This window comes from Ylistrum balloti, unplaced genomic scaffold, assembly GCF_031769215.1.
Source record: "Ylistrum balloti isolate Yb309-2 unplaced genomic scaffold, AGI_CSIRO_Ybal_v1 Utg369712, whole genome shotgun sequence".
Classification (NCBI taxonomy): Eukaryota; Metazoa; Mollusca; class Bivalvia; order Pectinida; family Pectinidae; genus Ylistrum; species Ylistrum balloti.
In genome coordinates this window covers 696,821-712,517 of record NW_026781937.1, presented here as the reverse complement: position 1 = coordinate 712,517, position 15,697 = coordinate 696,821, and the positions used below count along the sequence as shown (strand labels likewise).

General features: G+C 37.1%; 1 protein-coding gene across 1 annotated transcript; it reads left to right on the top strand.

Annotated features, from left to right (window-relative positions):
- Window positions 1-6,853: 6,853 nt before the first annotated feature.
- On the top strand, window positions 6,854-15,106 carry LOC132565310 (YTH domain-containing family protein 2-like). Its single transcript, XM_060229949.1, has 5 exons — window positions 6,854-7,060; window positions 7,219-7,243; window positions 7,816-7,892; window positions 8,442-9,833; window positions 14,777-15,106. The coding sequence occupies exons 1-5, from the start codon at window positions 7,040-7,042 to the stop codon at window positions 14,849-14,851; spliced, it is 1,590 nt and encodes a 529-aa protein (XP_060085932.1). The 5' UTR covers window positions 6,854-7,039; the 3' UTR covers window positions 14,852-15,106.
- Window positions 15,107-15,697: the final 591 nt, after the last annotated feature.

Below are 15,697 nucleotides of genomic sequence, written 5' to 3'. Positions count from 1 at the left end.
CGAATAAAGAATCGATTGCAAGTTCACTTTCATCATCGCACAAGGCGGAAGTAGCAAAGAAAAGGCACAAAAAAAGTAATAGATATCATAATTATGTGCGGCCGACAAAACATTACCCTCCGAGGATATATTGAGGAAAACAGCAATTTCATGGCATTTCTCCACATGTATGCCAAGGATGACCCAATTCTTGCAGACCATCTTGCCTACGCAACTTTTAAATACACCTCACCAGATATACAAAACGAAATTTTAGAAATATGCGGTAAGCAAATTCGATTCTTAGAAGATGTGACGGGTGCTATTTCGCGTTATTTCCCGATGAAACAACAGACAAGGCCACACAAACATATTTCTTAGGGTTCCTCCATGCAAGGTCAATTTAAGGAAGAGATATTTGTGACCATCTTGTTGAATTCATGCAATCAAAGAACATCGATATATCCTTAATGCGAGCGCAAGGATACGACGGTGCCAGCAGTATGCCAGGGCGGGTTATCGGGACGCAGGCCCTTATGAAACAACACGCGCCAAATGCATTGTATGTACATTGTAAAGCACATTGTTTAAATCTGACAGTTGTTCATAACTGCAAAGAACCATGTGCGCGTACAATGATGGCAACTGTGCAGGAAATTGGATTCGCATTTAGTTACTCGGCAAAACGTATGAATGCTTTTGTAGAAGAATTCGAAAACAACCAGAACGTCAAAGAAGCTTCAGACCGTTTTGTGAGCACATTCCGAAGATTGTTGTCCATTTGCCATTTTTTCTTCAGGACAAATCTTGTGACATGATTGCTGCAATGGAAGAGTGTCGCGTAGTTATTTTACAATTTGAAACAGAACGCAGCGATGATGCGGTGTGGAATGAAGTGTTCCAGAATGCAAAATGCGATTGGACAGGATTTCGGACTTTTCCCATCTATACCTCGTCGCGTGGGACGCCAGCAGAATAGAGCAAACGTTCCTGGTAATGACCCATACAACTACTTACGTCGTTCACTCTTCTGCGTGTTTCTTGACCACATGATTCAGGAACTGACAGATCGTCTATTTAATGCGGAGCCACACTTCACTGCTTTTCAGCTTATGCCAAAAAAAGTTAGAAGCATATCACATGAGCAGATTGCTCTCATTTTTTTATACATACCAGGCTGACATCACTGGGGATCTTACGTCTTTCAGAAGTGAAGTTATGCGATGGCAGAAACGTTGGGAGATGGCAACAAATAGACCAGAAGAGTTGACAGAGGTACTCGACCGCACTGCAAGACAACTTTACCCATCAATATGCGATATTTTGGTGATTGTGTTGACCATCCCAGTGTCCACTGCCAAAGCTGAACGGTCTTTCAGTGTCCTTAGGCGAATCAAGACATATCTCAGATCGACTACCAACATAGATCGTCTGTCATCATTGGCACAACTTCACATACACAGGGAAATTCCTATCGATACAAAAATTGGCATGGACATTTTCGCGAATCAAAAGAACAGAAAGTTAACTTTTATTTATTCAGGTGTTGAAGTTTGTTGTTAAAAAAAATTAAAAAACTGTCTCAGAAAACGATTCAAAACATCTTTGAAATCATGAAATTAATTTTCCGTAAGGGGGCTTTGTAAAGACTAAACTCGTTGTTTTCAAATGACTGTTGAAAAACACGTTCTTCCGCCTCGATGTCTTTCCCTCCTGGCACTATCGTATCGCACAGATGTAACATCTGCTGTCGGCTTCTTTGTAAAGACTAAACCCGTTTCTATCTTTATTCTCTATAATCAAAGTCTTCAGCAAATTTAAGATGACGTTTAGCATCTTTTCCGACCGCTTCGTGTAATTCTGGTTTTGTTTGATTTCTCAATGTGTAAACATTATCAGATTTTGAATTGATATACTTCCATCAATCCCTACAGAACTCTTTTGTCTCCATTTTTTGTGCAGTCATTCATCTATATTTCCGGCCATAAAGACCTTCAATTTATCTTGTCTCTTACAGTTTGTACACTTTGTTGATTTGTCAGGCCCATCACCATTTCACATGAATAATACTATCAGATGTACAAACGCTAGACAGTAACAATCCTGCTAGGTAGCACTTATTCCACAATGGAAACTGACAGGTGTGTTCGATAAGAAACAATGTATTATGACCAAGTGCCAATCTAGATCATACATCATACATCGCCAAGAGTGCAATTTTCACGCCGAGGATGCGGTTGATCAACATCATGCATGCTCAATTTCGAGGAAATATACAGAAATATCAATCAACATTATATTTTTTCGGGAATAAGAAAAGAAAACTTTCGCATTCAGCTATGTGGCCGATAAGATATGCGTCAGCAGTGCATTAGAGTTGTCTTTCGTTGGCCAATCTTTGCAAAGCAGTTGCTTTCCGTGCTGCTTGAAACGAATGCGTTTGTTTCGGATTTTTTTTTTTTTTTTTTAATTTTTTCTCGGTCATTCACGTTCTAAGGAATTGATGTATTTCCTATTGATGTCATTTGATATCATGAATTTAGTCTCTTAGGCTAGGGATAAATTATCAAGCAATGGCCCATTTTAAATAACCATTTGCAAAGGCAGACGTTAACATTATAATGAAATAAAAATCAATTTAAGGCTGTGATTTAAATAAAAATCTACATAGTTTTTTTTATTAAGAATCTATTGGTTGATTTTTAATTGGATGATTGTATAATGCCATTATTGGCTTATGGATTTAAAGCGCCAATATCTAGTGGAGTGAACTTTTAATAAAAAAAATTGTAAATAGACGTTTAAAAGTGACAATTAAAGCGAACAACGAGGCACTCAGGGAAGGAGATGGACATTACAAAACATATGCTTAAATATTACTGTGAAATTAAATCAGAATAATTTTTTTTTAAAGTTTACTTCTAAGGTGACTTGGCCAAGTTACCTCTGCCAACCCAAAGTATGGAGTGTCTACTTAAGTGGACGCTGAAGTTTCTAGATGTATATGTGGTTCAACGTTCCCTACCCGTGGCGGTTTATATTTCACGACAAGCTGAGAAATGGACCAGTCCGTGCCATTGTCATGATTGTGTCAGCGGGCAGGACAACTGTACCCTAATTGCACTGGATGACGTGTCTGAAATGCATTTCTCCTACTACAAGAAAATAGACTAGCCATCCCAGAGGGATCTTCTTGGCACACACCGTTGTTTGGTCTTTTCTTGAACTTTTCTATTATCTCCTTTATTTTTGCTCTTAATTAAATGGAATTTGAAATTCATGTGAAAAAATAGTGACTCGTGATCTTTAATTGTCAAACCAAAGATGGTCGCTGGTCGGCCATTTTGTTTCTCTATCGATTTAAAAATCAAAAGGGCACCTCTGGGGCAAGGGAGACGTATGTAGAAAATGTGAAAAGGTCTATCCAGTATTCCTCTCGAGACAACGACAAAATCTTTCATAGCCAACATCCAAGATGGCATATCTGCCAGCCATTTTGTTCGTCTGATCAGTCTTAAAATAAAAAGGCATAACTATATAGATTTAGGGACGCTTACATGCTGAATTTGACAGTACCTCTCAAAAAATAATGATAACCAGCATTTATTGTAAACATGCAATATGGTTACCAGCCAATCGAAAGATCGATTACAAACTTTCATTGTCAAAATCTACCATATCCGTCTGTCAAAACCAATCGGCACAAACCAAGGTATTAACAAGAATTGTTTATGAACTGATGATGAAAGACATATAAGGCGATTTGAATAGCATACATCGAGATAAAAATTGGGTGGGCCAGATTCGCTTTTCATCTTAAGTGTAATTTCATTTTTTTTTTTTTTTTTTCGTTAATTTCTTTTTTATTATTATTATTATTCTTATGTTTTTTTTTTTTTCAGATATGTATTTTTGCAACTCAAAGGCTGTTCCACAACTTGACTAGGATGTATAATTCCATTTACTGTTCCACAACTCAGCTGGGATGTATAATTCCATTTACTGTTCCAAAACTTGGCTGGGATGTATAATTCCATTTACTGTTCCACAACATGGCTGAGATGTATAATTCCATTTATTGTCCGCAACTTGGCTGAGATGTATAATTCCATTTACTGTTCCACAACTCAGCTGGGATGTATAATTCCATTTACTGTTCCACAACTCGTCTGGGATGTATAATTCCATTTACTGTTCCACAACTTGGCTGGGATGTATAATTCCATTTACTGTCCACAACTTGGCTGAGATGTATAATTCCATTTACTGTTCCACAACATGGCTGAGATGTATAATTCCATTTACTGTTCCACAACATGGCTGAGATGTATAATTCCATTTACTGTTCCACAACTTTGCTGGGATATATAATTCCATTTACTGTTCACAACTTGGCTGAGATGTATAATTCCATTTACTGTTCCACAACTCGTCTGGGATGTATAATTCCATTTACTGTTCCACAACTCGTCTGGGATGTATAATTCCATTTACTGTTCCACAACTTGGCTGAGATGTATAATTCCATTTACTGTTCCACAACTTGGCTGGGATGTATAATTCCATTTACTGTTCCACAACTTGACTGGGATGTATAATTCCATTTACTGTTCCACAACTTGGCTGGAGATGTATAATTCCATTTACTGTTCCACAACTTGGCTGGGATGTATAATTCCATTTACTGTTCCACAACTTGGCTGGGATGTATAATTCCATTTACTGTTCCACAACTTGGCTGGGATGTATAATTCCATTTACTGTTCCACAACTTGGCTGAGATGTATAATTCCATTTACTGTTCCACAACTTGGCTGGGATGTATAATTCCATTTACTGTTCCACAACTTGGCTGGGATGTATAATTCCATTTACTGTTCCACAACTTGGCTGAGATGTATAATTCCATTTACTGTTCCACAACTTGGCTGGGATGTATAATTCCATTTACTGTTCCACAACTTGGCTGGGATGTATAATTCCATTTACTGTCCACAACTTGGCTGAAATGTATAATTCCATTTACTGTTCCACAACTCAGCTGGGATGTATAATTCCATTTACTGTTCACAACTTGACTGAGATGTATAATTTTATTTACTGTTCCACAACTTGTCTGGGATGTATAATTCCATTTACTGTTCCACAACTTGGCTGAGATGTATAATTCCATTTACTGTTCCACAACTTGGCTGGGATGTATAATTCCATTTACTGTTCCACAACTTGGCTGAGATGTATAATTCCATTTACTGTTCCACAACTTGGCTGGGATGTATAATTCCATTTACTGTTCCACAACTTGACTGGGATGTATAATTCCATTTACTGTTCCACAACTTGGCTGAGATGTATAATTCCATTTACTGTTCCACAACTTGGCTGGGATGTATAATTCCATTTACTGTTCCACAACTTGGCTGGGATGTATAATTCCATTTACTGTTCCACAACTTGTCTGGGATGTATAATTCCATTTACTGTTCCACAACTTGGCTGAGATGTATAATTCCATTTACTGTTCCACAACTTGGCTGGGATGTATAATTCCATTTACTGTTCCACAACTTGGCTGGGATGTATAATTCCATTTACTGTTCCACAACTTGGCTGAGATGTATAATTCCATTTACTGTTCCACAACTTGGCTGGGATGTATAATTCCATTTACTGTTCCACAACTTGGCTGGGATGTATAATTCCATTTACTGTCCACAACTTGGCTGAAATGTATAATTCCATTTACTGTTCCACAACTCAGCTGGGATGTATAATTCCATTTACTGTTCACAACTTGACTGAGATGTATAATTCCATTTACTGTTCCACAACTCGTCTGGGATGTATAATTCCATTTACTGTCCACAACTAAGCTGGGATGTATAATTCCATTTACTGTTCCACAACTTGGCTGGGATGTATAATTCCATTTACTGTTCCACAACTTGGCTGAGATGTATAATTCCATTTACTGTTCCACAACTTGGCTGGGATGTATAATTCCATTTACTGTTCCACAACTCGACTGGGATGTATAATTCCATTTACTGTTTCACAACTCGGCTGGGATGTATGATTCCATTTACTGTCCACAACTTGACTGGGATGTATAATTCCATTTACTGTTTCACAACTCGGCTGGGATGTATGATTCCATTTACTGTCCACAACTTGACTGGGATGTATAATTCCATTTACTGTTCCACAACTCGTCTGGGATGTAGTTCCATGCGATTGTAATTTGTGTATTTTGGTTTAAGTTGGTGTTGAAAATCTGTTATCTGTCAATAAAATCCTGGCCATGGACTAATTAAGCAAGGAAATCCGTGCTTTAATCAATAACAAGGAAGTACCTTATAACCTATCACGATTCTTACGTGGAAATAATTACTTTTAATATAATTTTGTATTAAAAAAAAAATTAATAATTTCTCATTACATTCAGCTTCAAGTAAGAACTGAAGAGTTCATTCTCACGAAAGCACTGCAAACAGTATTTCAAATGTTTAATGAAAAAAGAAATTATGAAACTGACGTTGATAGGTCCGGTATGTATTCGTAGAAAATGGGGACGGGTCATCATGATTGCTCAATGTTAGTAAACAATATCAACTCGTTAAAAAGCATGTTCACACAAGTCTTGGTTATTTATTTTCACATATCACATGACAAGCAGCATTCTTTGCACCTGTATAGGAAATATGACATTTAGTTAAAAATACGATAAACTTGTGTCTTGCCAAGGCTAACAATCTAGAAGATATACATTTAGTACTTCGCTCGTTCCTTGTTTACAGTTCGTATTGAACTCACCTGCCTTATCCGCGATGTGACGTCAGCATATGTGTCACGTGAATGGACGCGGGAACGAGGCACATGTATAGCCGCCGCCATTGTTGTGGGAAAGGAAGCGCTTTTCGGGGATATTTCGTTGGAATTTACGTATACAGCAGGACTTGATATAGTGGAGTGAAAAACATTGTGAAACCTCAAACTTTTAAGACATTGATAGACTTATTGTTTCTTTGTGAGAGACATCTAGGAGGACAGAATAAGTGTGATGTCGGCAAGCATTGATCAGGTGGGGAAAGCCACGAAGGCCATGCGCCATTTCCTACGTATTCAAGATGGTCGCATGAAAATTGTCTGATTTCCTTGTAATTCTTTCGATGTGATTTTGTCGATGTTAATTTAATTATTTTTCGTTTTTTTATTTTCATGTACATTGCTGATTCACAGAGGACAAAGGGACAGCCAAATCAAGGTAAATAACTTTGTGAATTAACTGACCCACTGTCGCAAACTGCCTCGTGTATTGCGACTGTAAGCCTTGATCAACAGGTCTTGACCCAAGCCTATTCAACAAACTTAATTGCGGAATGCATACGTGTCCACCATTTCCAATGGCCTATTCCCATTCATTTGTGTCCACAATCTCGGCACTCTTAATTTTACCCTGACATTCACACACGGGATGAAATTGAAAGTTCGATAACAGTGAACACACCCGTATGTTTGTGTATATTTGGGTTTGGCATGTACAAGATCCCGCTGTGTATTCCAGGAAATCTTGCTATTTAAATGGTATCGATAAGATAGCTAAATGTGATGTTTTTGTGGATAGTATTTACTTTGAAAAGTGGCGAACCTGTAAGAAACAAATTTAATTTATTTCTTATAAGCAAGATATCATACGTTAAACGATTACTTGTATACAAAAATATTATGAGAAAAAAAAGATATTTTGATTATTGAACTTGAGGTAATCTGGTTAGCAATTTAATTTTAAGGAAATAAGGAGTTGCATTTCATAATTGGAATGGTAATTTTTTATAGTGGCGAATGGAGCTGTTAAAGAAACTGTGAAGGAAGAAGAGTTTGATCCCTACCTCCAGCAGCCAGCTGCCCATCAGGTAAATACTGTTGGTTAGATTAAGGTTGACAAGTTGATGTTAAGGTACCACAATTTCATCGATATCAGTAAGTGTTGATAATTGTTGGATTGAAATTGTTTTGTAGTTCAGGAAAACTATAGAGATTGAAGAACTAAATGTAAAATCATAAATTTTGGCAAGGAATTTATTTTCATTTTAATCAGTGGTTACTTTTAAATTCCACAAATGTATATGTCCACAGATGAAAGTTGACATGGATTTAAGAACTAATGAACAAAATTCATTTACAATTGACATTGAAATGTATTTTTTTTTTTTTTTTTTGAAAAAAAAAACCACAAAATTTTAGCCCCCACGAAAATACAGTAGATGTATGAAACAGTTTCATTGATTTGAAATGCAGCTCTTACTTGTGATGTTCTGAAATATAATCAACTTGCTTTGAAGATGACCTTAAATTACTGTTACCTGTAAAGGGATAGAAATGTTTTTTTCTTATGTATTCTGCCAATAGATTGTAGAATATTAATTTCTATGAAAATACTTGTAAATTGTTGTATTTTACAGGCTGGATACAGTGCCGGACCAATGTCAAGCCCTGGAGTTTCCGATACCTTCATGCCAAGTTATTATAATCCTTCTATGTCTTTCCCATATTTGGGACAAGGACTGAGTGAGGGTGGAGCCTGGTCTAATGGGGGTGATGCCACTATGTTCTCAATTGGAAGTTATGATTACAATGGAATGTTCAGTAGTGCAGGATTTGGTTACCCTCAATTTGGATGGACTGATTATTCGGGGAGTGACTATTGGGGTAATGCAGCAGGACAGGCTAGAAAGGATGCTAGGGGTTACCCTGATGATTACTACCGGACAGAAAACATGATTCCGGCAGATCCCTACACAATGAATGGTGGTGAGTTTGAACGTGATCCAAACATGGCAGGGGTGGAGCAGGGACTAAAAGGCATGAATATTAGTGATAAACAGGTGGATGCTCATGGTGTGACTGTTAATGACCAAGGTCATTTACAAGGGGACATGAGTGGAGCACCAGTTCCTGCAGGACCTGTGCAGCATGTGCCTGTGACGTCTCAAGCTCCTAAAAAGGCTTCATGGGCAGCCATCGCCAGTCAGCCTGCTCGACCCCAGCCCCAACTGAAACATCGGACTATTCCTAGAGCCCCAATGAATCCAAACAACAAGCAAAACATGGACATTGGGACTTGGGATACCCGCAACAATGGAGGAAACAAGCAAGGCAATGGACAGGGACGAACGTGGAATGTGCCACGAAGGTCTGGCATGAACTCTTATAATTCTAGTTCTAATTCGGGCCACTCTAATCAATCTTCAAGCGCTGGAAGTTCTGGACTAGCTTTAATTCCGAACCCCCAACAAGGGGCCACCGCTCACCCTGTGTTAGAAAAACTGCGCTCTGCCAACCAATACAACCCAAAGGATTTCAATATGAATCCACGTGGAGCCAGGTTCTTTGTCATCAAGAGCTACTCGGAGGACGATATTCACCGTTCCATCAAGTACAGCATTTGGTGTAGTACAGAGCATGGTAATAAGAGACTGGATAGTGCATACAAGGAGCGCGAGTCGAAGGGACCGATCTACCTGTTCTATAGTGTCAATGGCAGTGGTCACTTCTGTGGCATGGCCCAGATGATGTCTACACTGGACTACAATCGTAGTGCAGGGGTTTGGGCCCAGGACAAGTGGAAAGGTCAGTTTGAAGTCAAATGGATATATGTGAAGGACGTTCCCAACAGTCAACTTAGGCACATTCGTCTGGAGAACAATGAAAACAAGCCTGTCACGAACTCTCGTGATACACAGGAAGTGCCGCCAGAGAAAGGGAAGCAGGTGTTGAAGCTCCTTCATACTTACCGTCACACAACTTCCATATTTGATGACTTTGGTCACTACGAGAAACGCCAAGAAGAAGAGGTGAATTGAGATTCCTGTCTTTCACATAAATATTAGTTTGTAGTGGAGTAACCACTGCAGAAAAGTCCAGGTTGTACTGGTACCAGTGCACATCATTTTGGAAAGCTGTCGAGGTTGAAGGGGCCAGAGTGCTATATCTTTGTTCTTTCTTGAAGCAGTGTTTTGTAAAAGTGGGGCTCATTATCTCATTTAAAAATGTTGATTTTAATATTTAATACTGTTCATCATTTCCATACATCTAGACAATCTCTGCATGAATATATAAAGATTGTCAGATGGCCTATGTATTAATTGTAACACTATAAACTAAGTTATCAATATTACTGTAAAAGTAGATCTAAGGCTGATTACACCTGAACAACTGTTTGACACACTGAAACTAGTTACCATCAAGGCAAGTTTTGATTTTATGCCCCAATTTTAGAGGGAAAAATTAATATATGTAGTACTACAAATGATTAAGATAATTGTCTGACTAGATTTGACCATTGATTGTGGTCCCAGTAGCAAACAACACAGATATATTGATAATCATACTTTGAATTCATTGAAAGCAGTCATTTTAGTCTGTTCATGATTACGGTAAAGGAACAAAGTATTTTTGGAAACAAAATATTTGAGCTGAAATGTCCTCTTTTCTTTTTTTTTCTTTTTTTTTTTTTCGAAAGTTTTACATATATGCTTAATATACATAAATAACTGCCAGAAAAAACAACTGTCACACAGATTCAAATACCCTTAACAGTTGCTCAACACTGCCCCAACCACATTGGTTGCTCATTGTTTACAAGTTTCTTCAACAGAATATTGTAACAGTCAGTGAGAAACATAGGTAAAATACCGGGCTTTTGTTTTTATTAGAAGGAAAAGGCTTGCATATAAGTTACAACGGGAAACAAGCCATATTCATTAGCAGGGCTCTCGATCTGCCAGATTTGGGGACGATATTCTGTCCCATTCCCAATACAAAATAGTATCTTTTTTCCCCAATTTAGACCCCAAGTTTTCCGAATTCTAAGGAAAACGCTGCTATTTTCCCCAATTCTGAGGGCCCTGGGCCCCAGTCTCAAAATGGGGTGCGATAGGCTTGATTAGTGAAACAAAACAAATTAAAGTAACTATTAATTTGTTTCTTGTTTCTAACAATGACATATATGTTTTTCCTCAACCCTAACCCAACAAACAACAACAAAACATTGTGATAAGAAAAGAACTACATTTTACATGTTGATATAAAATATGGTAGCTAGGCCAATTACACAGTATAACCTAATGATTCAATTGTTTCACATGTACAGAGAGTTTATAATTACTAATTTAATTTTTATTAAAGCATCCTCTCAGCTGTCTTGGGTAACAAGTCATTCAAGTATTAGTAAGATTGTGTTTGGTTTTTGTAAGTATAAAGGAATCTGATGCTTTGGATGATCCTTTAAATATGCTCTGGTATCAATAAATGTACGAACAAATTCCATTCTTGTAGAAGGTTATCAGGATAGACCTCGTGTGAGAAGAATGCCTGAGTTTCATGTGTATAAAAGTGCATACAGATAGATATAGCAAAATATATGTTCTTCAATCTACAAGCAAATTTGTATACTATTGATGCTTTTAAGTTCAGAACAAACAGAAATTTACTTTAAATGGTTATAGATTTACAGTAGATGAATGGCCAGTCATATTTTTTGACAGTATTACTTGACAAAATATCACAACACATGAATTTTCCTACAGCTATGACATCTTCAATATGTATATATACAAAAAAAAGCACCACATTTTTTTCAAATTACATGAAATGAATGCCCTCAGGAACTCCTTTATTTACTGTACAGTAACAACCTGGATGTAATGACTCCTATTAAGATAGATCTAGAGGAGGAGTTGAATGTTGATATTTTTGTCTGTCCGAACTCGTACAGATTGAGCAGACAGGGTAAAAGTGGGTCACCATATGGCCAGTATATATTGGTTACTTTCACACCGTGTCCTTACATTAACTGAAACCAAAAGAAATGCTAACAGAATATCCTGATAATTTGAACTACTTTTTGTGGTAACTTTACCCAAGAGACACATGCAATCAGTTGTTTCCCCATGATAGCAAATGAAGCTTTAACTTCTTTATATCAATGCTGTTTTTAATATATTGTTACATTATTTAGATATAAAACCATGGCCAAATATGTTTTGTCATCCTTGATAAGTAGTGTATGCAAGATAATAGATTTGTCTTGTCTCTGTAGTGATTGCAACAAAAACTTTAATTATTACATATATATGTTTATGATTTCTTAAAGCATATTCAGTATACAAGATCTTTTTCTTGAAAGCAAATTTAAAGTCTAGGGTGTGTATGTGTCATTCATTGTCACAGTGAGAAAGCATGTAGGTGTACACAGTTTTTATTTGCCCTCCAAAATTTTGACAAGGTATTATGGTATGGCATCAGTCCATCATTAATTCATTAGGTATATTTGAAGTTGATATTAGGGTTATACATGTATTTTAAACATCTTTTTGAATATATTCACACTTCTGTTTGGTTGGTAAAACATCAAACTTTGCATCTTCAAGTGAAAATAAGAGTGTTGTGATGATTCAAATCCCTGTCTGGGGTTTGTGTTAAATTGTAGAAAGCTGAAATCACAGATTGCCTTGTGCTGTAGTGTGATGGTTGTCTTTGGGCAAGAGATGTCGTATATAAGCACATTATTTCAAGAAATCATATTTTTAAGATATTTTGAGATACAGACTGAGTTGGAAGTTTTTTTTTTAACATCACGGAAATGCCTAGTTATTGTTGTTCGAATTTTATATATAAATATATGTATAGAGTGTCAAATCATATATATATATATATATATATATATATAATACAAAAATGTACTGATTATGAAAGTAATTCTAAAATGGTAATGATTCCATTTGACAATGAAAAAGAGATCAACATTTCATTTCTGTTGTCAAATATGTCATTACAAATATATTGTAGTTTTAACAACAGGGCTCTCAATCTGCCAGATTTGGGGCCGATTCCCAATGCACAATAGTGTCTTTTTTTCCCCAATTTAGACCCAAAGTTTTCCCAATTCTAAGGAAAACACTATTATTTTTCCCAATTCTAAGGGCCCCGGGCCCCAGTCCCAAAATGGGATGTGAGAGCCCTGAACAATGTCTGGCCTTTCATACGAGACTGACTTATCTAGATACCATGTCCTGCAAGGAATCTTGAAACTTCTGCTTGCTTTCAAGATTACAGGGTAGCCCATCTCAATCTATAGCTGCTGGGTGTTGAACATTAGTTTAGATTCTTAATCAATCTTAAAGTGATATTCTGGACCTAAACTTGCTACATGAGTGATCTTGTACAAGGGAGATAATTGTAAGATAAACTCTAAATGGATTTATTCATTATTAAAAAGATGTTTTTTTTTGGGGGGGGGTCGTGGGAACTAAAAAACCTAAGTAAGACCAAAAAAAAAAAAAAGGGGGGGGGGGGGGGGGGGCAGTAGAAAAAAAATATAACTGGTGAAATGTTGCATCCATGCCAGAAAGGTGGAAAAGAAATATTTGCAGCATGGGGCTTGGAATCCAGATGTTTCATCACGTTTGCACGGCTATTGGGAAGGTGGATATGTTTCAATGGATAGATTGTTGCAGACATAAGTTACCTTTCTTTCACAGACTTTTGAAAGAGACTAAGAGATGTTTTTCCTGCAAATATGAATAATATTTGACCTAAGGTTTTATTGGCAATTTGTTTTCTTAAACTCCAATCGAGGTATAGAAAGTCTTTAGGTGTTGTAGTAAAATCATATTCATGTGAGGATGCAGAATACAGCTATCTAGATATTTAAGTCTTTGTCCTACACCCTGGAGAGCACCATCAAAATCACACACACAAACAACAAAAGGTCATGCTTTTATGACTTCGTCATCTGGTAAGCCAGGTATTTTGCTGTTAGGGCCACACAATGCTAACCCAAGTATTTGTTGTTTAGGTCACATAAGTGTCTTCAAATGAAGAATGTCACTTTGTCCATGTATATCTTAGTTATCCTTTATGACGTATTTGTTAGATTTCATTACCATATCTCTTACAGAATTGTGAATATGTATTGGAAATTAGAGTCTATCATTCTTCCCCAGAAAAAAAATCCGGCATCTATTAAATTGGTAAGCAGGTCATATTCAAGTTTTCAGGCAACTGATAACAAAGTCCTGCTGCAGTTTGCAGGTGAGCAGCAGACGATTAGTAGGAAAGTCCAGCTTAGGTTTGTAAGCAACTGTTAACCAAGTCCTGTTTCAGTTTCATTTGTAGGTAACCATAATCAGCTCCTGGCTCTGTTGGTTACTGGTACCCAATTCCATCAGTTTGTAGGTGACTGGTAACCATGGTTACTGCAGTTTGTAGGTGACTGGTAACCATGCCTACTTCAGTTTGTAGGTGACTGGTAACCATGCTTACTTCAGTTTTTAGGTGACTGGTAACCATGCCTACTGCAGTTTGTAGGTGACTGGTAACCATGCCTACTTCAGTTTGTAGGTGACTGGTAACCATGCCTACTTCAGTTTGTAGGTGACTGGTAACCATGCCTACTGCAGTTTGTAGGTGACTGGTAACCATGCCTACTGCAGTTTGTAGGTGACTGGTAACCAGGTCCAGGATCAGTTTGTTGGCTATCTATAACCAGCTGTTTTTAGGTGTCTTTCAACCTCATCCTACTTCAGTTTATATGTGTCTGAAAAACCAAGTCTCACTTTAGTTGTAACAAAGTCCTTCAGTTCACAAATGGCTGCTGGTAACATATGCCACTGCAGGTAGCCAAGTTGGGAGATCTGCAAATACATAACTGAGCACATCTAAACTAAACTTTAATCATAGTATTGATATTATTGTGTTCTTGTTGAGTTTATGACGTACCATTTTGTGATTTTAGGATCCAGCTGATGAGGAACAAGCACCAACACAGCAACAGCAGCAGCAACAACGCCCTGCACAGCAGAGACAGTAGAAATGTCACAGGATGACCCCCGGTTCTAAAGAGGTCAAAAGGTCTATGACCACACCTGCGACTTCCCCCACGGAACTTGAAGATATATATAAATATCAAGTGTGGAGAGGAAATTTTCAGTTTATTTAACACGTGGATCTTAACTAACTAGTGTAGTGATATGGTGTTGATGGATCCAGATATAATGCGCTGTGAGAAAAATCGTACAAAAATTCTTCAATTTTAAAATTTTTATTATAAAGTGATATTCTGTTATATTGTCTTTGTTTTACATCTTCATTTGATTCTAAATCTTGGAATTAAAATCTACAACAGGTTGCCATGAGATAACGAAAAAAGCAATGCGTCGCGAAAACACTATACCCGGTACTTGGAATTTTCTTAAAGAAATAGTGATTCTGTGCTGAAAAATTCAAATAATACAGTACAAGTCAATAATGCTGATTTTCTTTTATTTTTAACTTCAAAGCATCATCCTTTTGATTTTAAAAAATATTGTACTAGTCGTACTGATGTTTGCTATAGAGGATGAGACAGACCTATAGTGACAAATGTGTTTTCATATAAATTCATCAGTTGCAACACACAAAAACATTAATTATGGACCATAAAAATATGCACGTTCGAGTGATATTTGACCCAAGGTGGGATGACTTTTCTTCATACTTCATGTATCGAAGACATCGCCAAGTGCATTAAACTTCATTTACCATGAAACATTTGAAGTAGGGTGTGTTTGGTATGTAATAGACTTCCATTTGACAAATCTGTGCTACATTGCCTGCCTGAGGATGCCTCTTTGTGGATAGACACAAGTTTTAAATAAAAGTGTGGTTTTGTTTTCTC

Coding starts and splice junctions, on each gene's coding strand:
- LOC132565310 (XM_060229949.1), top strand. CDS start 7,040: ATGTCGGCAAGCATTGATCAG. Junction 7,061..7,218: donor TGTCGGCAAGCATTGATCAG/GTGGGGAAAGCC, acceptor GCTGATTCACAG/AGGACAAAGGGACAGCCAAA. Junction 7,893..8,441: donor AGCAGCCAGCTGCCCATCAG/GTAAATACTGTT, acceptor TGTATTTTACAG/GCTGGATACAGTGCCGGACC.